This window comes from Amphibalanus amphitrite, unplaced genomic scaffold (assembly GCF_019059575.1).
Source record: "Amphibalanus amphitrite isolate SeventyFive unplaced genomic scaffold, NRLGWU_Aamphi_draft 000578F_arrow, whole genome shotgun sequence".
NCBI lineage: Eukaryota > Metazoa > Arthropoda > Thecostraca > Balanomorpha > Balanidae > Amphibalanus > Amphibalanus amphitrite.
The window spans coordinates 222,514-247,335 of NW_024882072.1; the positions used below are offsets into that span (position 1 = coordinate 222,514).

The window sequence follows — 24,822 nt, forward strand, 5'->3', positions numbered from 1 at the left end:
CAAAATAGAAGCCCCCCTCGCCCTTAATTGTTTTGTTTGTTGTTGACTTGCCCAATTTGTTGCCGTACAAAACCGAATATTGTGTGAGGTGCGGGCCGAGGGGACAGTCTAAAAAGTTGTATAGTTGAAGATATACGTCTAACTGAACTGCACAAACATTGATATTTATGTGCAACTCATCATCCTCATCCTTATCTTCATTTTACAAGGAATGAAAATTGAAATTACGGTTCCAATCAATGCCATAAAAAAAACATTCTTATGCAGTCAAGTTATTCCACCATTTGTTATACCGTTAGGTCATGAGTATTTACTAGGCATTATATTACACTGCTATATCCATGGAGGCCAGACTGGAAAAAATCCATGTTACTGTTACTGTTAACATGTCTGGTGTAATGTCCGAAAACGGCATTGACATGTCTGGCGATTGCACCAAAATATCAGCGCAGCGCCCAGCATAACTGTGCCAAAATTTTGGTGCAGCATGGTTGGGAGAAGAAATTTAGGTCCTAATGCATGATTTAAGTATTCTTTGGCGCCAGTGGAGGCGATAGTCCATTAGCATTTCGCCAGCCATGGAGTATCAGATAGTGGAGAAAGCTGGTTTTTAATGGGTTAAAATAATTGGTGGGCTGGGGCAGAAGACTGGCATGCTGGGACAAGTGACATGCTCTAGCACTGGCCACTGGGGAGTGGGGGATTCACCCGGGTTGAGGGACTGGTGGTCTGGTATGAATATGAGTACCTAACCTGTAGATTTGGGGCGGGACTAACATGCTGGAACAAGGCACAAACAGGTTAGAACATAAGCTTAGTGGTTGGTAGGAGGAGCCTGACCACTAGCCAAATATTCTTATAGATACTGGAACTGGCTGGTTGGACTAATGCATTGGGCTGGACCATGGCTATTGGCTAGACCAATATGGGTATTATAGGCTAGACTAGCCTGCTTTAATGTTCAAAAATAACAAAAGAGCAGAGAAATAAACCAGCAATAAATTATGTAACAGAAGCTCCTTAGTCTGTTGCACTTTTTATAGTAACAAGTCTGCCCCTCCATTCCTGGAATTTCAAGCTTGCTACAACATTCTGGAATAGAGGAATGGAAGCATAGAAAATAGAAAAGAGTGCTCCCTTATACTGGGGCTGGCTTCATGCTATGCCAGTTTTAATTTTATGCTGACCCTCACCCTGGGGCACAAACCTTATTTGAAGGATAAGGTAAAACAAAGTTTCTCAGATGATGACAGTCAGAGCTAATTTATAAATTAGACATGGCATGGGCCACTTGACATGACATGGGACATGAGTCCCCAGATGCACTGAACTATTTTTTAGATATTTAGATTAGAGAAAAAGAAAAACATGGGAATTTTCAAAGCTAGCAAAGCTGATGAATTTATATTGTTTTTCATTCAATATGTCGCTTTTTGCAGGTGGTACTCAAATTTTAGCTCAAGTGGTGTTTTGAGCTAATCTGGTTGGGTAAGCCTAAAAAACACCTGTAAAATCTCCTGCACTTGGTGCATACAAAATGCAGGTATGTGTATTATCTGTTGTGCATTTCAGCTTCCAACCTTAGCTGATAAACTGATTCCACTTTGTTTCACTGCACATATTTAGTTTCATAGCAAAATAAACGATAGATATTTACATGGTTTCATTCATTTAGTAATCAGTGTTGTGTTGCAGCAATAGATTGGAAGTCAGTGTGTGAATTTGGCAAATGCAAGGGATAGGTGTTATGTATCTATGTGGAACACATAAATCAGATATTATATATATATATATATATATATATATATATATATATATATATATATATATATATATATATATATATATATATATATATATATATATATATAAATGGTTTGAGATCTCCTCATGAAACACAATTTGCATGAAACATTTTGGTTTAGATACAAGCCCGTTTCATGCAGCATCAAATTTACACATCAGCTCATCTCTCCCGAGCATATGACCTGTTATACAACTGACCATCACCCGTGCCACCTGCCCCTCCCCGCCTCCCTCCCCTCAACAGCCGATGGGGGTGTGGCACGCGGCGCACGCCGGCCTGTACGCGGCCACCGCCGGCCTCACGGGCAAGTTTGCCGCCTCCTACAGCGAGGCCCACTGGCTCTGTCTGGTGGTCTCCAAGTTCCTCATGTTCTCCGGCGCTGTGCAGCCTCAGCTGGGATTCTGTGATGAGGTAAGGGCGTTGGTGACCACTTACACATGTGGTAGTCTTAGTACTGCAGTGATCGGTGATCACCGATAGGGATTTGTAATCGTAACCGATTGTGACCGGTTTTGAACAGCCGTGCCTGAACCGAGGGTGACCGACAGCGACCTCCTCCCCTCCTCACCAACAGGCGTGTGGCTGACTGTACTGTGTGTTCTGATGCCATCGAGCGTCTGTGATCTAGTGACCGACAATGATCCTCCCCCTGGCTCCGCTGGCAGGTTATGGTTGTTTTCCGACGTCGTTCAGATCTGGTAGTGACTGGCTGGCTGCTTATGACCGATTGCGGCTTATTGTAACCGACCCCTGCTCCGCCGGCTGAGTGTGACTGTGTTCCGACGTCGCTCGGTTCTAGTGGTGATTGGTGACCGACTGTGACCGTTTGTGGCAGATTGTGACCGATTATGACCTCTCCTGTCCGCCGGCAGCGTGTGACCCTGTTCCGGGTGGCCATGTTTGTGCTGACGCTGCTGGTGAACGCGCTGCTGTGGACCACCTTCAGCAAGGCGCTGCGACACTCGGCATCCTCCCTGGAGGCCATCGTCATCACCACCGCCTCCAACATGCTCATCACGGCCGTCATCAGCCAGGTAACTACAACGCGTCATCAGCCAGGTACTGGCAGCTGTCAGTTATCACCCAGGGAACTTTACCATGCCCCATCATCAGCCAGTTCACTGAAAGAAACCAACCATATCAGTGGTATGGAATCGGGAGAGCCATTGGAGGGAGGGCGTCAATAAAAGCTGGTGGCTTGCAAGGAATTTTTCCAAGGAAACTAGTAACTGAATGTTTAAATATATTCCGTCATCAACGGATAACTTCGCCGCTTCGCCATATACCGTGGTCAGTCAATAGGTCAGAATCCTTACAATGGCAGCGTAGTGTTTTCCCCTCACCGATCGGGCGATGCTGACCTATCCCGCGCCGTCGCGCGAGAGCTGTTCTCTGATGGTCAGACCACCTGGTGCCTCATGGTGCTGGTCTTACCCCCCTCTCGGTCTTTCAGGTGCTGTTTGGAGAGACGCTGGGTTTCCTCTGTTGCTGGTCTAACCCCTCCCGTTCTTTCAGGTGCTGTTTGGTGAGACACTGGGCGTCCTCTAGTGACTGGTGACACCTTCCCCTCCCGTTCTTTTAGGTGCTGTTTGGTGAGACGCTGGGCGTGCTCTGGTGGTCTGTGACCCCTCCCGTTCTTTCAGGTGCTGTTTGGTGAGACGCTGGGCGTGCTCTGGTGGTCTGTGACCCCTCCCGTTCTTTCAGGTGCTGTTTGGTGAGACGCTGGGCGTGCTCTGGTGGTCTGTGACCCCTCCCGTTCTTTCAGGTGCTGTTTGGTGAGACGCTGGGCGTGCTCTGGTGGTCTGGCCTGGTACTGATCTCTAACCCCTCCCGGTGTTTCAGGTGCTGTTTAGTGAGACGCTGGGCGTGCTCTGGTGGTCTGGCCTGGTACTGGTCGTGTTCGGACTGGCCCTCATCCACGCCGGTTCGGTGCAGCTGGCGCAGAAGCGGCGCAAACACAGATGATGGCTGTGTCGGTGCGGGGCGGCCGCCGCGCTGGTCCGCCTCGCACTGCCGCGCGGCACCAAAATACGCCTGTAGGTGCCGCGGGAGCAGCAGAAGGGACAGGAGTGGCGAGGCAGGAGTGGTAGGGATAGACGTAAACGTCACCGCAGGAGCAGGGGAAGTCCCAGGAGCAGGAGTCGATTTTACTCCTACACACAACATGCTTTGTGTGTGATAGTTGCAGTTGGACCTGCGGAAGGCTTCTGCAGAGTCTGAGTAGATGATAACGGACCTCCGGGCTACGAGGACTGTGGAGTGTGGGAATCGGCGACCTACGCCGCCGAAGTGTGCGGTTTGTGATGGTAATGTTGAATTTGAGACGCATTCCAACTGATTTAACTGTAAGTGCAGGCCGGGTAAATGACATGACTGATTAATAGATAACGTGGCAGGTGGATAAATGACAGGTCAACCTTTGCGATCGCCATGCAACGATTGTTGATTTTTTATATTTGTTAAAGGGTAGCTTTAAGCTAAGCTTTGGTTATTTTTGTGCTTTCACTTTTTTTATTTTTTTGCTTTTGTGTTTGTTACAACTGCTATTTTTTCTTACCATTGGGCCTTTTTCGCGACGAATAGCGGCCATGGTATTCATTATATTGCTCGCATGCAGGCTATCGGGGTTTTGTGTAGGTAGAACATACTCATTTCTTATTTGATCGGCAACGTGTGCTCGAAATTCGTCCGTGCTGGTAAGTTCATTCACAGTAGCTGCGCGTCTTGAAGGTGTTGCCAGGCCACAGGCCAGTGACTGCGAGTGTTGAGTAGACTGAAAGTGTACTGGGTAGCCCTAGGGTCGGAGAGGGCAGTAATTACTAAGGTCAGTTGCCAATGCAGGCAGTGATTGATGAGATGTGCGTTGACTTACAGTGGAAATGTGTGTGATTACCTGACTGTATGAGGGGCGCTTCTCATACAGTATCTGACAGGCGCTGATAACGACAGACCGATTGAAATCAAACGCAAACTCGTGATTGTTATGAATTGCTCATGCGCGGTTAAACTGGGCGACGGTGGTCATGGGTGTAGCGACTAGCGCCGCTATGCAGTTTGTACAGTGTGTAGGTACGTGGAGAAGCAGCTCGGGGTGACGTGATCTTCAGGGTGTTGTAGCTCCTCTCCTCTGTCCCATTGTTGATTGTTCCATGTCACTGTGACCCAGACAGGTTAATCAGTCATCTGTGTGACTATTCTTAGCTACCGGACTGTGTACTGCCTTGGTTTCACTGCGCTACTTCAAGTGTCTGGATGTGCTAGTCTCTTATCTCGTCTATATCTGACATTCGTGGTGTCATTACAGACGGTGATCGTTACTTTGTGCAGCGAAAGTACACGCTTACTTTGTCATTCCTATCTGTATAGTTAACATATCCTTAGATCGAATCATTGCACATTCTGTATACGCTTTAACAATGCCCAGGAAGAAGAAAATACACATTTCCTGAATAATATCCCGAGTTTCGTGTTGGGTTAAAGTGATGCGACTATGCAGAGATGGGTTTGCGCTAGCTGATTGGAACAGGATAAAGCAAGATACAAAGCTGGGACATATCTGAGTTTGATGACGGCGGTGAAACGCAGATGATTAGCTCGACTATCACAAGGGTTAGCAACAAGTAACATCTGTATTTGAAACAAACAACGGTGCAGATGCCTGAGTAAAACAGAACGAAACAAACAACTTCTCGATTACATTCACAACTTAAAACTAGCTTCGTTGCTTCCGCTTTGGTTCATTATGACTAAGGCAGTATCACGGTAAGACTGGCCAAACATCCAACATGCACCACCTTGTGCATGGTTTGCCACACTGGGCAACGCACCAACGACCTTGTCAGATCTTTACCTTGGCTAGGTTGAAGGAACGTCTCTTTGCAAAAACCCGCCGAAGGCTTTCGCTGCCGACATCGCTACGCCACGATGGGTAACGACAGCTGTGCTGTGAGATTCACAGCTCAAACGATGCAACTTTGTCGCATCAAACCCTGATTAGAACTGATCACATTGTCTCTGAGATCACAGTCGAACACGTAAATTACACTTTTGTCCGATATTATCACACATCTTTCCTGCTTGGATGCAGCTCCGTATCCACAGCCAACGATTCCCGAGTCAGATTCCTGGCCCGCACAGGAAAGAGCTTACGATATCACTGATCAAGTCAACGCGACGAAACACTCGACGCCTCGTCAGTTCTCGGCTAACTTCTGCCGTAGTCTTGACTACTTCCAAACTTCTGCGCTAGTCTGAAGATACCATCAGAGTCCATAGTCTTCCAGAGCTCCAGCAAACAACTGCATCAACGCGCTTGCAACCAGTCATCGTCCAACGTTCTCGGCTTGAAAAACTTCTCCAAAATCCCTCTAGCATCGACCGTTCACCGAATATGGCCGAATTTCTCTTCCGTGAGTCTCCGTCTCTCACTACCTGGACACCATCTGGAGCCACATGTTCTCAAACTCGTCCCCACCGCCTGCGGTCGACTGCAGCGGCGCCAGGGAAGCCGTGGATGACACAGACGACGCAGAAGGCGGCGGGGTGGGGACAGCCGCAGTCTCCAGTGTCGGGGCCGCCTGCGCCGCGGCCGGCGCCGGCGGGGGCGGGGGCGGCGGCGGCGGCCCGCGCGCCGCCTCCCCACCGTCCCAGCGCTGCCACTGGCGTCCGGCCGGGTAGCCAGCGGCCGGCGCCGGCGGCGGTGGCGGCGGCTCGTACCCTCCGTACGCTGGGCCCGCGTACGTTCCGTGATAGCCGCGGTACGCCCAATAGCCGGGGTCGTATAAAGGCGGTGGCGGCGGCGGCGGCGGGGGTGTCGGCGAGTACCACGTCCCCGGGTACCCTCCATAGCCGTGTGCGTACCCGTAAGGTGCCGGTGGCTGCGGCGGGGCGCCCCAGTAACCGTGGTAGCCAGAAGTCGGTGGCGGCGGTGGCGGAGGCGGAGGCGGCGGGGGCGGGGGCGGCTCGCCGCCGTAGCCCGCCGCCGGCCGAGCCTCCGCCGCTGGCGGTGCGCCGGCTGCTGCCGACGGCGGCGCATAGGCTCCGGGCGGCGGCGGCGGCCAGCGAGGCGGTCCCCAGCTGGAGGTCGGCTCGTGGCAGCGGCAGCCGCTGGCGGCCGTTCGCTGGCACGGAGAGGCGCCGGTACCCGCAGAACTGCCGGTGCAGGACGGCACACTGGCGGCCGGCCGAGCCTGGGAAACGGGCGGACGTCAGACGCCGCTGCGAGAGCGTACTCAAACACAGGGGACAGTTAAGTCTTTACAGCAGGAAGATTAGAGCCGGTACTTAGGGCTAAGAGAAGAAATGTGCTGATAACGAATGTGTTCCACAATGTTGATCTTCTTATATTTCATCTTGCATCTGAATAAACCTAGTCCTCAGCGAATGCCTAATATAAAAAAGGAAAGGCTAGTGCGTTCGTAGAAAATAATATCACTTCGACTCGACAACCAAAGTATAGAAATGTGAAAAGCAAGTCAATTGCACCAATACACATCAAAATGACAAATCAGCATTACTTTTCTCAAATCACGTCCTTCGTCTTTCATGTAAATCCACGATGCAGGCCTCGCCCTCTTCAATGACAAAACTAAACTATAATAAATCAGCTTGCACGTAAGCTGTAATCAAAACCAGCACAATATCCCTCCATTCACGTCTTACCTCCGAGTTTGGTCTGCCCGTAGCCGCCGTGTTAGCCGCTGGTGCCGCTGCAGGTGGCGGGGGCGGTGGCGGCGGCGGGGGCGGCTCGGTTTCGTCCATTACCGTCACTAGTCGGTCCATGACCTCGGAGAGAGCCGGCATACTCAGCTCGGTCGAGCGACTGGTGGTGCTGCTGTGTATAGTCGCCTGCTGAAGGAGAAGAGAGGGGAGGAGGGGAGCGGTTAGTCAGTAGTATGAAACTCTATCGCCTAACTGGTGGCGACCGGCGCGGTGGCAGCAGGATAAACAAGGCAGGGAGGGAAGGGGGGGGGGAGTTATTCAGCAGTGTGCAATGGATTTTGACCAATCGTGAACACCACTAAATACTTTCACATGAATCCTTCAGCCCCCCCCCCCCATGACTGACATGACAGCGAGTAGTCGACTGACTCATTCAGTCGACTACTCGCTACTCCCTACACAAGCGCTACGCTCTATAGCTCAGCAGCAGTTACTATCACCGCCCGCCCGTCCACCCCACTCACATTGTTGTTGCTGTCGGTGCCGGCCGCTCCACGGGCCGAGCCGGACGCCGCGGCCAGTTTCAGATCGTGGTACTGGTCACCCAGTACCTCCCGCACCATCTCCGACAGATCTCCGGTGGATACGTCCGACTTGGCGCCGTCACCACCGTCTGGGGGCACGGGGTAAGGCGCTCGGTCACGGCGGGAACTAACGCCAGTGTCGAGTGTTGGTCGTGAAGGGGCGAGTGTGTATGTGGATAACAATTGAACACAAATTACAAAATACTGTAAGATATGACTGTAAGCCTTGTCTCGTGATTCCCCCTGACCTCAATCCCCATATTCCACTTAAATCTCCCCTGACGTCTATCCCGACACCCAGTTATGTGTCCTCTAACCCTCCATACCCACATCCTATCACGTCTCCTTGCTGCCCCCCCCCCCCCCATCCCGGCACCCCACCCGTGACTCTGCTGATGTCCTATCTTTGTAGCCTGCACTCAACTCCCTATCTCCCCTGAACCCCCATCCCGGCACCCCAGTTCCGTCTCCTCTGTCCCCCTCCCCATCCCAGCACCCGACTCACTCTCCAGTATGCGTCTGACGTCCTTCAGCAGCGATCGGCACAGGGCCGCTCGCGTCAGGTGCACGTTGGACACAAAGTGCCTGTCTATCATCACGCGGCCATGGATTTTCCTCTGGCACACGCCGCAGTAGTAGAACACATGTGGCGAGCCCCCGCCACCACTGGTGCCGCCAGCGCCGCCGGTGCTGGTGCTGTTGGTGTTCTTGTCGGTGTTGTTGGTGCTGCTGGTGGTGGTGCTGGTACTACTGCCGGTGTCGCGGCCGCGGCTGGATTCCTCCACCTTGCCGAGGTGCTTTGCAGTCTTGCGGTGGGCGGCCATCTGCTCCTGTGGGCAGGCGGGATGGGGTCAGTGAACAGATGTGTGGGGTGGTAGTGCGCCGGGCCAAAGACCACTGTGATGTACCGTATTGGACCGTAGCCACACTGTCGACGGGCTGCAAAACCACATGTAGAACGACGTCATGACGGGCGGAGATAACGAATAATTACCGGATGGAAAAAAAAACAATACAGGCAACCTTTTAATGTAGCTTGGCCGGGAGTATGCAAATAACATTTGTTAAGGCAAAATGAAGTGGTGCTCACTACGAGTAAATCCTAACGAGGAGTTTAACTGAAAATTGGACAGTAATGAATCAGTCTCCAATATTTCCGAATCTGCATCTTATATGGACATTGGACAGCCACACAAACGTGTCCTACTCCCACTACTGTCGTGGCTCCCCCTTCTCCCCTTACCACTCACCCTCGTGCTGAAGGCGACCCGACATCGGTAGCAGCAGTTCTTGTGCGAGGCGCGGTGTTGCTGGATGGCGTTCCTGGCCGAGCTTAGCGCCGACCACTCGCAGAAGCGGCACTGCCAGCGTGGCGGTCCGGGCGCCCTGTCACCCGGTGAGACGGCCGTGTCAGGCGCGGCGGAACGCTCGGCAGGGGCGCTGCGGGAGAGGAGCGAGGAGGTGTCGGAATGAGACAGGACTGTGGATCGGGGGCTGAGAGGGGCGATACGATGGAAGGTCACATAAATGGCAGGAGTGCACGACTTATAATGGCTTTAGATGTGGCGGTTTCAGGTTCAGGTCGCATCTCGGTTGCATTCTCATTCACATACGTTACATTTGCCGGTCACAAAAATAGACCTTGAAATTACAAAATACAAAAGTCAAAACAAATACAAAAAAGCCAGATACGTTTCAGCCAAATAAGTACGTGATCATACACTGACTACACATTACACAAACACACGTAATTACGATTTACGCTTACATTTTCCGACTCACCTGCTGTTACCATCGCCACCATCAGCAGCTCCAGTCGACTTGGTAGGAGTAGTAGTCTTCGCCTTGGGCGGGCTGCAGTTGAGCTGCACCTGACGCGAAGTGGCCCGCTTCACCAGAACACGCGCCTGCAGCCAGCGCGACGGAGTCTCATCGGCCGGTGGCGGCGAGTCGTCGCTCAGATCTGGCAGGAACAGCTCCTCTGCCGACATGTTCTCCTCCGCGCTGGAGGAGCAGGTCCTTCTCGGCGGCTCGCCGCGCGGTCCCGGGGGCCCAGCGGTGGTAGGAGCGGTGGTGGTCGCGGTAGCTGCCCCCGTGGAGGAGGTGTTGAGCGTTAACGACCCGCTGGCAGCGGGATCGATGAGGGCGTCCAGTTCCACCGCGCTGGAGGTCATCAGAGTCTCGCCTGGGCCGCACATGTCCGGACAATCGGCGTCCGCTGGAGCGCTCAGATCGGCCATCTCCTGGGCTAGAGTTCGGCTCGTGCGCGCATCCCCAGTCCTCTCCTTGAGCGTCATCGGTGTGGAGAAACTGAATCCGGTTCGGTCGCGCGTCTGGGTGTCCGACGGGAGAGGGGAGACCTCGGTTTTCTCCGCGACGCTACTCGAGGCATCGACATCAGCGGCCACGGCTGACTCGCGATCTACAGCCACGGACTTGATCGGCGACGGTTCACACGGCTGCTCTGGACAGCTGGTGTTCAGCGTAGACTCGGGCTCTGGCGGGCGGGCGGCCGCGGAACCCGTCTCTCCTTCAAAGTCGCTTTGGTCGTCCTTCTCGCCAGAGGGCTCCACCGGCCTCTCCGGAGACTCTGCGACCTGACCGCGGTCAGTGCCGCTCCTACGCTTTGTATCGCTCCAGGCTTCTCCGCCGCTGGGATCCATCTCCTGCCGTGAATCCTCGGTCGGTCTGTCTTCCTCTCTGTCTTCATCATTCTGCAGCTCACCGTCACTACCGCCTGAGTCGGACACCAAACCCGACACCCCCTCGAACGACAGGCCGGCGGGGAGCGGCGCGCTAGCCTGATCGGCGCTGCTCCCTCCGCCGACCGGCCCGCCGCGCTCCGGTCCGAGCACGCTGGATAACGACATGTTCATCAAACCGTGCCAGGCAGCCACCGCCTGTGCCGCCGATGATGCTGATATGGTAGTGGCCGGCGGTAACTCCGTCTCTTGAGCAGTCTCCTCTGTCGTTTTTGTCGCCTCAGGGTGCTCTTCCGTGTCAGTCGCCAGCGCTGGCACAGGCGCGGTAGGCGCAGCGTCGATCTTCTCCGTCGCCTCAGCCACGGCTGCCATTTCCGTAATGGCCGGGGTCGGCATCTGAGGCTCATCAATGTGACTCAGGGTTTTCGAAGGGGATGCGGCAGTGGCAGCGGCGTCCACGGAATGAGGCCGTGGTTTTGGGACAGGCTCAGGTGTGGGGCGTCCTTCATCGCTCTCTGAGAGACGCTGTACCCACGGGGCGGTGTTCTTGACCTGGTGGTGAGTAGTAACCCCTGCTGCAGTGGGTGGCGGGTCACTCCGCTTGGCTAGTGACCGCTCTGCCGGCGTAGGGTGGCGTCGCGTCTGTGGCGGGGTCGGTCCCTGGATGACCTGCCGACACAGCATGGCGAGTGACCAGGGGGATCGGCCCAGCGCCGCCCTCCTGTCTACCCGCTGCCGGGGGGCGCCGGCGCGGCGCGGGCCCACCCTGCCGCGGCCCCTGCGGCTCAGCGTCACTGCCGGCGGTCGCTGCGGCGTGGGTTCGCGCACCACCGGCTCGCGCACCACCGGCTCGGGGACCACCGGTTCCGGCAGCTCCGGAGAGCGCGCCACCTTCCGCGGCCGGCCCCGACCTCGCCCTCTGCCCCGCTCCACCGGTGCCTGAGAGCGGTGCGGCTGCCGCGGCTGCCGAGCGGCGCGCGGGATGCGAGTCGCAGTGAGGCGAGGCTGTTTGGCAGGGGGTGGACAGCCCGCCAGACGAAGGCCGGACCTTAACCTCATCTTCCGCTCCGGCTTATCACCATCTTCCGGAAGGCTGCGCTTCTTCGGACTCCGGGGAGAGAACGGCTTCTCGTCCAGAAACGACGCCGAGTTCTCCCTCGACAGCGGGACGTCAGAGTCCGCCGGGTCACTGCGCGACTCCGGTCCCAAGGTGACTGTGGCATATCTCGGAGTAACTCCAGCTCCGATTTCCGGTAGCGTGTGTGGGACCGCCGCGGCGTCGCCACCACCACCGACAAGGGGCGAGGTCAGCGGCGCGGCCGGCACGTCGCTCCGTTTGGCCGGCCCGGCGGCATTCCGCCAGCCGCCGTCACCGACACCGCCGTTACCGACCCTGTCTGCGCCACTCAGCGCTGGGGTCACCGACGCTGGGGGTCGCGCCCCCGAACCACCACCCTGCTGCATCGCCGTCGTATCCAGCGGAGCTAACGTCTTCACGCGAGCAGCGGCCGTGTCTGTGGCAGGTGTGACGCGACTCCCACCGCGCACCATCACATAACGTACCGTGCTTCCGCCTCCAGAGCGGACCACGATCACCTGATGGCCGGGAGGCGGCGGACCGCGCACTCCGGGCACACTGACCATGCGGTACGGGCCAGGGGCCGGTCCAGGCGGCGGAGGGAAGACACCTCTGCGCTGGCACTCAGCCACGAATGATTTGTCGGTAGCAGAGTCCTCCGCCGTTCGAGAAGACACGCCGGGACTGCTGGATGAGCTCACGGGGAGCTGAACTAGCGGTGTTGAGGGTCCCGTTTGTGATGGTCTGGTCTTGGGGGACGGAGTGGCGCTCTGACTGCGTGCTCCAGCCAGCACCATCCTGCCTGGAGGTGATAGCAATGAGACACATCCATCCGAGAAAGGGATGCTCCTGTAGCCATAGATCACGCCTGTCGGAGGCGGGGCAATGGTTCTCCATGACGTCGTAACCACAGCCACAGCAGGGGTTGTGGTCTTGGCTCTTCCGGGGGTTGAGATACTCGACACACTTGGCGAGCTGGTGGGCCGGACCATGGTTCCCTCAGAGGTACTGGGAACGGCATCGGCTGTGGGGGTAGATGCGGCCACAGTTGGGATCATAGGTCCTGAGGTCGACCCGCGACGACCACCTCTGCTGCCCCTACCGCGAACATACAGCGTGGTGCTTGCGGTGGGGACAGTAGCGGTGGAGACAGCGGTCGTCACAGCCAGATCCATTCTTCCATGGGTCGAGATGCGCCCGCGTCGAGAGCCTCTGGCGCCCCGACCGCGCGAGGTCGTGGCCTTTGCGACATTCACTGGGAGTGGAGTAGGATCCGTACGGACATATTCCGTGTCGCTGAGGGTTACGACAGACACTGCATCTGAAGACACGTCCATACTGACGGTCTCCGTGGTGCTTGGAACAGCCGCTCGAACCGGAGTAACAACCGTACTAGCAGACGCAGCGGCGCTGCTGCTCACTAAAGTGGTCGGTAGAGTCGTGCCTCCTGAAGTGACGGTGGTACTAGAAGCAACACTGATGGAGACGGGAGACGCAGACGCCTCGATGCTGCTCTGACGGTCTGTCTTGCTGCTTTGACGGTCTGTCTTGCTACTCTGACTGTCTGTAACGGTGTCGTCACGGTCTGTGACGCTGCCTCGACGTCTTCTCACCGCGCTCTGGCCTTCCGTGGCGCTGTTCCGACGGGTCTTCACACCACCCTGGTAGTCCGTGATGCTGCTCTTACGGGTACCACCCTGACTGTTGGTCTCATCTCCCTGACTTTCAGTCTCACCGCCGTGGCTGTTAGTGTCACCACTATGACGGGTTGTGACGGCATCCTGACTGTTGCTGTCCCCACTTTGACATTTCGTGACACTTCCCCGACGGGTTGTGACACCACCTCGACTACCACTGTCACCACTCTGAGAGCTAATAGCGCTTCCTTGACGAGTTGTGACACCGCCCTCATGTCCAGCCTCGGAGTCGATGGAGACTGATGAATCCTCGGCCGTTGATGACTCAGAAGAGGACGACGATGATGATGATGAGCTGTTGGGACCAGAGCTCTGAGAAGACTCCTGGACGGTAGTGTCGGCAACAGGCTCGGACCTATCAGCCACAGGCTCGTAACTATCGGCTACAGGCTCGTAACTATCGGCCAAAGGTCCGATCTTGTTGGCCAATGCGTCAGCCCTGTCGGTAAGAGGTTTCTTCCCTGTAGCGGCGGGTGGTCCCGGAGCGGCCACAGAAGCAGGCTCGGCCACAGCTGCTGTAGCAGAGGCGGGAGCAGGATCACCACCACCGCGTCGATCAAGGTCGCCTACCAGCTGCCCGCAACTCCAGCTGAGCTCCAGAGGCGGAAACGCCTCCTCCAGGTCCGGATCAGCAGCACATACGCCTGGACCTGCACCGCTCACCACCTCCAACATTGAAAACTTATCCATGTGGACTGACTGCAACCCCTTGCGCCGGTCGTACTCCGCCAGCCGGGCGTGGAATTCGTGTTGTAGCGCAGCGGCCGCCCACGCGGCGCGTCGCTTCTCGCTCTGACGAGTTCTGTAGCGTCCACGGGACTTATCGGTAGCGGCGGCGCGACCTCTGACCACGCACTGCACCGAGCGCGGCAGGACGCGTGACACCCGCCCGCCGCGGCGAGCGCCGGTCCGGGTCAGGCTGAGTCGCTGTGAGCCCCTGCGCTGTGAGTTCAGTCGCTGGGCTGAAACAAAAACAGAGAGCGATAGACAGTGTAAGGAGACCGGCGAGCGGTGGACCGGCAGCTGGGCAACAAGGAGCTCGCGCTCAAAGACCTAGTCAAACCTACATCATACCCTTGGTCGCTATCAAACTATTTGCACTGCAGCTATGAACTTTACAATCAGAGTAATTACAATTTTCAAGAGATCAAAGACCGTAAATATTATTTTCACAATTGCTGTCAATACAAAAGCAGTCAATACAAAAGTCACAATACACATGATCTGGATCGAAAGGATAGGACTGTTCAAAATAATACAGCATAAACACGTTCGTAATTGGGAACCACTAGCCAACTTACATCGAATGAGCACCGAAGATTCCGTTTTACAAGCCGCGGCGCTCGCTGCTACAAGCCTGTGAAGCTGGATAATTACCTAGTCTATTTGCTGGCACAACCCGAAACTTGGGAGCTGGAACTGCGTCCATCCTGTAAACCCAGAAAGACATGATTAGGTACACAAGACTTGTGCGCGAGTGAGCGTCAGTTCACCAAAGCCGGCCAGAAGATAATTCAGTAATGCTGAGGAGCCGTATGAAGGTCCAAGTTATCAGTAATTCGCTGGCGCTTGTGCAGACTAGATTAGGTATAATTCAAAATGAGTGAATATCAAACATCAGGCAGGTAAAAATAAAATTGCAATGGTGCACATAGAAAATGAATTATAAAGGAAGATGAGCAAGATGGACAACATTTAATGCACTTATTGTCCATAAAGAGACAAAATGATCATCAACCGATACCCAAGTTTCCGTGACCACGAACACTTACCGAAAAAAGGCGACCCTCCTGAGCCGGGGCCCGGGAGTTCAGCTTTATAGCTTCAATAACTCAGACCAATGATCAAGTGTTGTGTCCACAACAAAGAGGTATGTTGACCATAAAATCAGCTGAGAACATCTCAGCTTCACATAGGTGACATGTTCTGCAACAAAGAAGATACAAAAATTTAGAACAGACACGCTACTCAGGTTTAACGAGACAATAAAATACAGATATGTAGATGTGGGTAGTGTGTACTGTGTAATCATTAGACATGTTTCATGGGATTTGTATGCGTTCGGCATATTTCGGTCCATGTCACAGACCTTAAGTCTGTTTCAGGCATTATGCCTGAAACAGACTCTTTCCGCAGTCAGGAAATCGCATGCGAGAGCCTATTCAAATACATGGAAGCACGCTCGCATCAATCGCACGCACCTCCCGGATGCGATTGATGCGGGAAAATTATAATGTATTTGAATAGGCTCTCGCATGCGATTTCCTGAACGCGGAAAGAGTCTGTTTCAGCCTTAAAAGAACTTGTTTCGGTAATATATCATCGTCGGCATCCAAAACTGACGATGGAATACATTTGATCCACAACTCCCTTCTCAGTTCTTATCTCTACCACATCGTCACTATCCACATACTTGTGACTGACTGAAAACTGAATTAGCTCCACTTGGTGTAGGATTTATGACAGGATATGACGATTTTTAATGATTGGAAAATATTAGCGCCAAAATCCGTCTCATCATACCAGCTGATGACTATTGTGGCTTAACAAAAAAACTTTTTGATGATGATGATGATTAATTGGGGTTTTTGGGCGCCCGGACTATAGTGGTCATCGACGCCCAGACCTTTTGAACGATTACTGCAAGGTACAATGGATGGTCACAAACAAACATAAGCATGGACAATAGCTACGACAATAGGTCAATAGCAACTATCGGTATCTAGTATACTTTTTGTTTTGCTGGGCTGAGCTTTTCCGGTCTAATGAGACCATCTCAGAGCCGAAAGGATGATGGGAATTAGAAAGGAGACATTGGCCTGGGCGGACACCCTGATGCTCCGCCGGGGCTGAGCCCATCACGTGGACAGACCACCCAGCCCCGCTAACGTTCACCGCACCCGGCTACGGGCCTGCTCCTGCGATGGAGCTACCCGCGTGTGATAAAGATGACCTCCAGCCCAGACCAGGGGGTAAGGGTGTGGGGAAGAAGGATTTGAGTATCCTGAGGATGGAAACGACGGGACAGGGGTATGCGAGCTGCGATCCGTTTTCCACTTCTCGACGCTGAACCACATCAGACGGCTAGCGACACATCGTGATCTCTGGCGTCAAAGAACCTAGAAACTAATAGTTCTACAAATCTCCGCATGGTGGTGCAGCCATCGGTCACGGGCAGGACATCGCTCTGTTCACGATATGCACTAGGCGGCTGGTAGATAGGTACCGCTATGTTTCTGAGGCAGATGCATCATGCAGAGTAGGCATGTATCTGTCGAAGGCATCAGCTGAAATCCGGCAGTTCATGAAATGACTAGGCACAACGTGAAATGCCGGCAGAGTGAAATATTTGTAGAAATACGCGCGTAACAGCGAATGCCTGATTTTTTTTTTTTGGCATTTCATGAATGCGAGACGGAGACCGGGCGGTCGCTGAAATATTGTCGAAATTAACCCTCGCCCCGCTGGGGGGGGGGGGGCAATTTGGCCCCACCCTGTGGTTTTTCCTGAATAGCAAGAAAAGGCGCCGCCAAATTTTCAGTAGGTACCTTACCGGGCATCAATTTGACATCTCCATAGAAAATTTCAAGTCTTAGGTCACCTTAGGTCAGGAGTTATTGAGGTCAAACCGAGGTCATGTTCGAGCAAAAATGAGCAAAAAACATGAAATCTTGAAACGCTCACCAAAGCTGCAGTTACTTAGCAATTTCAAAGTTCTTTATATGGTCATGTAGAGAAAAGACAGCGCTACAAAACTGCTATCTCAGATTTTCAAAAATTTTGGATTTTGACCCCTAAAATAAAAAATGTTTTTTTTTAGAAAAACGCAAAAATCACATTTTTATTTCGAAAAAAAAAAACGAAATACATGTCATAGTCCCTGCGCTCTTCTAGCTACATACCATTTTTTTAGATCGATACCTCTTTTTTTGCCAGGTTAGAGCGAAAAAACTGTTCAAAATTGATGACGTCAAATTTTTGAACTCAATTTTTTGGCAATTCTAGAGCACGTAGCGCAAAACAAAGACCACCATTGAACTGCCCGTGACGAGCTGCATCGAATCGATACCCACTTTATGCAAAATATCAACTTCGAAATTCGACATAATTTGACCAAACCTTGACCTGACCTTCACCAGAACATAATCTAAGCTGACCCCAAAAGCTGCCTGACCCACATAATCGCAATTGACATATAAAATGGACCATAAAACATGTATCACATGATATTTCCATATTGTGACCCTCAGTGACCTGACCTCTGTGACGGGTGACCTGACCCGGTATCAGTGACCTCAAATAGCAAAATATGTGTGTGACGAACAATACCCCATCGATGATTTTCAATGAAACGCATTTTACTCGATTTTACAACGCATTTCTTGAAATGCCTGTAAACGGTGAAAATTCGACATTTGACCTGACCTGTGACGTCATTGGTTTGACCTAGGTCATGACCTAGGTCAATGAAATTGGGTCACAAGGTAGCTCCCTATTGGGGCTATTCAACGCCGTTTGCCGCTTGTCGCTATGTTGCGTGGTTCTCGAGATCTTAGGGGGGGGGGGCAAATTCCCCCCCCCCCAAGCAGAGCGCGTTGCTCGGCAGACCCCAACGGGGCGCGGGTTAACTGAGTACCCTCGTTTCCTAGGCATTACATGAAATGCCCAAGTGGTTCTGGCACTTTCTGTAACGATTACCGCAGATGTGTGTCCCCGTGAACTTTTTGCATCCAAATATCACCGGCGGAACGGAATGATGGTGTATAATGCTAGCTATTAAACTCCATGGCGAGGTGGCGGGTTCAAAACCCGTCGGATCATGTTCATTTCTAACTCAAACATAATCTAACCTAACCTAACCTTTAACCTAAAGCCTCCTTACAACTACATAACTTATCAAACCTACCGTAATGTGCTATCTGAAGAGTAGGTTAGGTAAGGTTGAATAAGGTGCTGTTGGTTATAGCCAGAAACCTGTGGATGCGAAAAAGACGCGGGAACTCGCACATCTGCGGTAATCGTTACAGAACGTGCCGGCTGGTCGTCACTTAGGCATTTGATGTAATGCCTAGGCAACAAGTGCATTCGGTTAATTCCGACAATATTTCAGCAACTGCCTGGTCTCCGCCTGGCATCTCATCGAATGCCCAAAAATTCAGGCATGCGCTGTACCGCGCGTATTTCTACAAAGATTTCAGTCTTTGCCGACATTCTGAAATCCGGGATGCCGAAATTTCGTCGGTATCGGATTTCAGCCGATGCCTACGACATATAAAAACATGGTAGGCTCTGAAAACATCTTGGATGTGTTTATCTCAACGATACGAATCGATTGATATGCAAATTGACCTTTTCCGTGACCTTGACATGAGGTCAACTTTTAATCATTCGACGCGTCTCGACGAGAGAAACGCGATGCCGGTAAAATAAAGGTAATACAAGCTTATGTCAAATGTTGTTGCAAAAGGTCTTCCGCGAGAAAACGTGAAATTTTGAGTTTTTGCCCACTGGAGTTAACCTTAGGTTAACTCTGAGAAAGTACTCACACAGACCTTTAAAAGAACAATCGAATGCGCCTTTCCGCGGCGCTGTAGCTCTATTTGTTCCCGAGGTATGCGCCGATTTGTGAAAGGTTGTCATTATCGGGAGCCGAAATTCGTGATGATTTTACTTGTGGTGACCTTTAGTGCCCTCAGCGATGACCTGATCGAAAAACGACCTTTATGCTTCTGAAAGATCTTAGATCAAGCTATCTATTGCTTTTTCCGCGGCTATGTAGCTTTCTCACTTTTCGAGATAACCTGGTGTGGGCAAATATGCCCCTCCCCCGCTATGGCGAAGTTGGCCAAGAGGTTTCGCCCCTGGTTTATGAAATTTATGAAATTTATGACGGCCGAACATCTTTTAAATATGCGCTCAGAAGATTTTTACTTCTGAAGCAGGCAGCATAACAATTTATCACTGACACTGACATGGCAACTGTTCTGCGATGTTTTGTACGAATGTATGTGTGTATGCTCATTTATCTATAACTACTCGTTTTTACGTTATATGACACTGCGTTAATGAAAAGCCGCGAAAGCGGATTAGCGTGAATAAATGAACTGAACTGGTGGAGCTAGCGCGTCGCGGAAAAAACGAGCGTGTGCGCCGTTACAAGACGCAGAGATTGGTACCTGATTTTAAGGTCCTAGGTCAACCGGTGACCTTTGAGGTCAGGTCAAGTGCCCCAAGGTACAGTTCAGTTTTTGGTGAATAATTTCGCCAAAAAAGGCCGCAGAGCCGCGATTTTGGCAGCATCGTAGTCGCCTCGCTCAGGCGCGTCGAATGATATACTTTTTGTTTGGGTCAGGTCAACTTAGGGTGTTGACCTCAGGTCACGGTCAGGTCAGCGCCCCCAGGTCACGAAGTTGGTCGAAAGAGGTCATGTCGCATATCATTCGATTCGGCAGGTCTTGCTGAGTCCATTGGTGGCTTTCCCGACTCGCTAGCTCAATTTGATCGGGATTTATTGACGAAAAACTAATATGACCTTGATGACGTTATAAATGACGTCACGCAAGGTCAACATTGCAAAAGTGACGCATCTAACCTTGCAAGGAGTGCATCAAATCACGATTCTGTGCGCTTGAGCTAGTTGGATATCGTTCCCGGCGCCAGAATAGCCGTTTTTATTTTTCCCCATTGACTTATAATGGTGAGGTCACAAAAATGACCTGACCTCATATAACCTTTAGGAAAAATCCGAGATATACACGTTGAGAGACTTGTAATGGATACTAGATCCTGCAAGTTTCATTTCCCTGTGAAAGCTCTTCTGGCAGTGAGGGCATTGCGAAGTTGCGACATCTGAAGACCATGCAGAGGTTCACTTATGACGTCATAGGTCAGTGACCTGACCTGACCCGAAAATGCGGTTGGTGTCAAAAGATCCGGCTTGAATCAAAAGTCAGGTATGCCAAGTTTCAGCTCTCTATCGCCAGCGTGTTCGGAGCTATCGCGAAAAAAACCCTATGGGGGGGGCACCCGCCCCCCTGGGCCGGCGAGGGTTAAAATTGGGTATCATCGGCTTCCTCTCGTCACGGGCAACACGCTCGTTTTTTTTCCGCGAAGCTCTAGCTCGATCAGGGGCGAAACGGCAAGTTCGCGTTCTCGCAAGTTCGCAACTTAAACGTTCGCGGTTGGAAAAACACCAATATGGGCGAGGGTTAAGGTCCTAGGTCATCGGTTGGCCTTACAGGTCAGGCATATAGCAGCAAGATAGCAAGAAGACAGTGGGAACCTACTTATCTGAACAAGGATTGTTTTACCACAAATAGCAAATGGATGATGTTCTCAAACAACCTATTACATTAGTCAATCCAATTACTTACATTTGAGATATTTATGTGAATTTCACTATAGGTCTTTGGTCTTTAGGTGGTTGTAGGTTATAGTGTAGGTATGCAGGTTGTAGGTTTGTAGGTTGTAGGTTGGTAGGTTGAAGGTTGGTGCCTAGGTTTTAGGTAATTAGGTTAGTAGGAAAGGTTGGGTCAGGTTATATTATGTTTTGTTCTACAAGATACTATTTTACAAGACTAATAAATGGAAATTCTTGCAAATATCTCAAGAACTGCTTGAATTAGGAACTTTCTGCAAGTAGGTGACAGCAAGGCAGTATACGTGGCAGCACCTGCAAAGCATGCTATAAAATTATCAATGAAATAATGGCATGGGTATTGCATATGTGTGCTGTCCACTGTCCAGCCGCGGTGTCCTAGGCTCTAGCACCAATTTTTCCAGTGATTCACAGTAAGTTGTTGCAACAAACTGTGTGTAACTGTTAGATGAGTGCATTATGGCAAGTTGTGATACTTATCAGTTCCAACCAACTACAATGAAAACGTTAGGCTGTGCGAGTCTCCCCGACCAAGGTGTAATATTTACACAACTGCTAACCACTAACCAGGACAGCAACCTACAACTAATAATCACGCTTATTTGACCTTATTTGCTGCTCTATTGCATATTTTTACTCATCTCTCTATTGTGCTGTCAGGATTCTTCACTCAACACCTTGGCTCAAAAGCAATTCTAGGACACAACAACTGAATATGATTCCGTCTAGATACCAACAATGGTGATAAACAGTGCATTCAGACATGCCGTTTTTCACAGGGAATTTGCAGCAGAGAATTCCTCATGAGAACAGGTGTTTGGGCATGCCAGTTTCGCGCAAAATCCCATGGGATTCCTCACATTTCACATTGCCTGAACGATCGTATTTAGTATCAGTATAGAAATTCAAATTTCCAAGCGAGAAACAGCAGGTCCAAGTGTTCAGTCAATACCTCAACTAAGCAGTCCTGATACTGCCGATACTGCCTACCTCATATGGCCACACATTGCTTAACAGTTTGGATCAAATGATTAAAATCATTAAAAAATACCGGTAGTGTGGTACAATGCAGTGAATAATTGCTTCAAAAAAACCTCAAATTTTGGATGAAAACACCGATTTCATTTACGTGAAACACATACAGTCTTATCAAAGAACAGCTATGAAGTTGATTTTAGAGAACAGAAACCCCCGAAAAGAAAAAAGTGCTTTATTTTGGCCCTATTTACCCCAATACCACCACCAAAGCGCGCGTGGTTTGCTTTTGAAGTCAAAACTGGCGCAGGATTTGGAAGTCATCACTTGTTTGCTACCATATTAGAGGGTTTACTCTGCATTTGATAAATTACTTTATACCGTTACGGTCCAAGGGCGGACATCGATACAAGTGGCGCTACTCTAGCGGTAAATCTGAGAACTACTGACCGATCTCTGGTCATGTGACCTTGACCGGCTTCTGAGATTGGGGTCACGTGACACTCGGCCCGTCGGCGACCGCTCCGAAGCGAAAATTCAAGTTTGCAGTGGAACTTTGCATAGACGGACACCAATGACATATGATTCTAGATTAGCATTCGATACAGCGTTTAATTCTACACAGAATGACACTAAATTTAAGAGATTATCTGCCATCACTTCATCGCACTTTTTGTGGAACAGAATGAATGTCGAGGCGACGTTGCATACTAACGCAATGGGAGCGTAGCAGGGCGGCGTGCGATATGTACAGATTTATTGCTTTTGCCAACAAGCGAGGCAATAGTAAATTGAATCTAGAATGACATTTGGTACTAAATTTAATGGGCTATTCAATGCTACTAATTATTCGAAGAATTAAAATAGAATCTCGTCGCAGATTTCAATTTGATTACTCGTTAATATTTCCCAGGTTAGGTATGTACCTACTCGGTATTGCTCGTCTGACATTAACCTTCGAGTTTGCATCAAGTTTTCATGTTGATACGTACAATGAAATGTCGATTCTAGACCGGCTTTCCAATGAAGTGCTCAATTCTACACAATATGGCACTACCGAAAAGGATAAATCTGCAATCCCTTCACCGCACTATTAGTGGAACAAAAGGATATTGCATACATATATTTGCGATAGGAGCGGGACGCCGCCGCGAACGATGCATGCTAAGCTAATTGATTGTTGCCAATAAACAAAGGAATAATACGTTGGTTCCAGAATATTGTCCGGGAACACTTTTTACGGGCTTTTTAATGATACCGGCTAATTGGGGAATGAGAATGATATCTCGTCGCAGATTTTATTTTTCCTACTTGTCTTTATTTGGAGGCCCATGGAGCACTGCTGGCCATACATAAGCTTTTATCAATTTGTATTGGCATGCACGATAAAATGTCGATTCTAGACAAGCATTCGATACAACGTTCAATTCTACACAGAATGACACCAAATTCGAGGGATTATCCGCCATCACTTCACCGCACTTTTTGTGGAACAGAAGGAGTGTCGAGCCGACGTTGCATTTTAATGCAATGGGTGCGTCCAGGGCGGCGTGCGATGTGTGCATATTTATTGCTTTTGCCAACAAGCAAGGCAATGGTGAATTCAATCTAGAATCATGTTGGGTTTTAAATTCAACGGGCTATTCAATGCTGCTAATTATTTGAAGAATTAAAATAACATCTCGTCGCAGCTTTCAATATCCTTACTCGTTAATATTTCCCGGCTTACCTATTCGGCATTGCTCGCCCAACAACCAATACCTTCGAGGTTCGCACCAAGTTTTCATATCGATGCGCAAAATTTTGTGCAGATTCTATATAGCTGTTTGATAAAGCAATCAATTCTACACAATATGGCACTGCTGAACAGGATAATTCTGCTATCACTTCACAGCACTATTTGTGAAATAGAAGGATCTTTTATCGTTTCGCGAGAGGAGTGGGACCCCGCCACGAAAGATGTACCTATGCTACTCGATTGTTTGTTGCCAATAAACAAAGGAATAATACGCTGGTTCGATAATCGTATCCGGTCCGGGAATACATTTTACGGGCTTTTTAATGATACCGGCCATTCGAGGAATGAGAATGATAACTCGTCGCAGATTTTATTTTTCATACTTGTCTTTATTTGGAGAACCATGAGGCATGAGCACTGCTGGTCATACCAAGCTTTTATCAATTTTTATTGGCGTGCACGATAAAATGTCGATTCTAGACAAGCATTAGATACAGCGTTCAATTCTACACAGAATGACACCAGATTCGAGGGATTATCCGCCATCACTTCATCACACTTTTTGTGGAACAGAAGGAGTGTCGAGCCGACGTCGCATTTTCAGGGTGCGTTTCACGCGACCTTTACACCACCTGGCGAGGATCTTGCCGACATAGAGATACGTTTCTAGACCAGTAGATGGCCCTAGCGCTGAACGCCGGTTTGTTGTCATAGGACAAGTATCACATTTCCCCTGTCCATCCATCTGTTAGCGCAGAGGGGTTGGACTGCCGGGCCGCCCCTCCCCATCCGCGCCCCGCGAATTCGGGGAGGAGTGGCACGGGTCCGCCGCGCCGGTCAGGCCGGGCGGAAAGGACCAGATGTCATTCTCTCAGTCGAACCACATTGGGCCGAACCCGCGCCGACACACACGGATAGGGAAAGACCGGAAATTTAATGAAAAGGCTAACAGAATGAGGTACAGGAAAGCAGCTTCAGTCACATTCATAGTGTCAGCTTCATTAATCCTCGCTTGGGGAAGTGGGGCGTTTTTTGGTCAAAGTTGTAATTTTTGCCCGTAAAAGCGCCGCGAAACTTGGCATAGCTTATCATACATCAATTTCTAATCGCGTGTGAAATTGTGGAACCCCGGTCTCAGAAGTTTAGGTCACCCAGTTCAGGTATATCCTAGATGCTCGAAACTCGGGTTATTGCATGAGCTA

At 50.9% G+C, this 24,822-nt stretch overlaps 2 protein-coding genes across 5 annotated transcripts; one reads left to right on the forward strand and one right to left on the reverse strand.

The window, feature by feature from the left end:
- Positions 1-29: 29 nt before the first annotated feature.
- Positions 30-4,276, forward strand: LOC122394191 (transmembrane protein 42-like). 4 transcript variants are annotated; one of them, XM_043390908.1, is made up of 5 exons: positions 30-88; positions 1,440-1,543; positions 2,051-2,218; positions 2,680-2,841; positions 3,650-4,276. In XM_043390908.1, the coding sequence occupies exons 2-5, from the start codon at positions 1,538-1,540 to the stop codon at positions 3,770-3,772; spliced, it is 459 nt and encodes a 152-aa protein (XP_043246843.1). In that variant the 5' UTR covers positions 30-88; positions 1,440-1,537; the 3' UTR covers positions 3,773-4,276. The 4 variants fall into 4 exon arrangements, with proteins under 4 accessions (XP_043246843.1, XP_043246842.1, XP_043246841.1 ...); XM_043390907.1 differs by having other exon boundaries at positions 35-83; XM_043390906.1 differs by having other exon boundaries at positions 84-115.
- Positions 4,277-6,234: 1,958 nt separating this feature from the next.
- LOC122394181 lies at positions 6,235-12,398 on the reverse strand. The gene is made up of 7 exons (XM_043390875.1): positions 11,520-12,398; positions 9,835-11,150; positions 9,303-9,492; positions 8,558-8,882; positions 7,993-8,141; positions 7,571-7,657; positions 6,235-6,294 (listed from the first exon to the last, which is right to left on the reverse strand). Exons 1-7 carry the CDS (start codon positions 12,396-12,398, stop codon positions 6,235-6,237), a joined length of 3,006 nt encoding a protein of 1,001 aa, XP_043246810.1.
- Between the last annotated feature and the right edge of the window lie 12,424 nt (positions 12,399-24,822).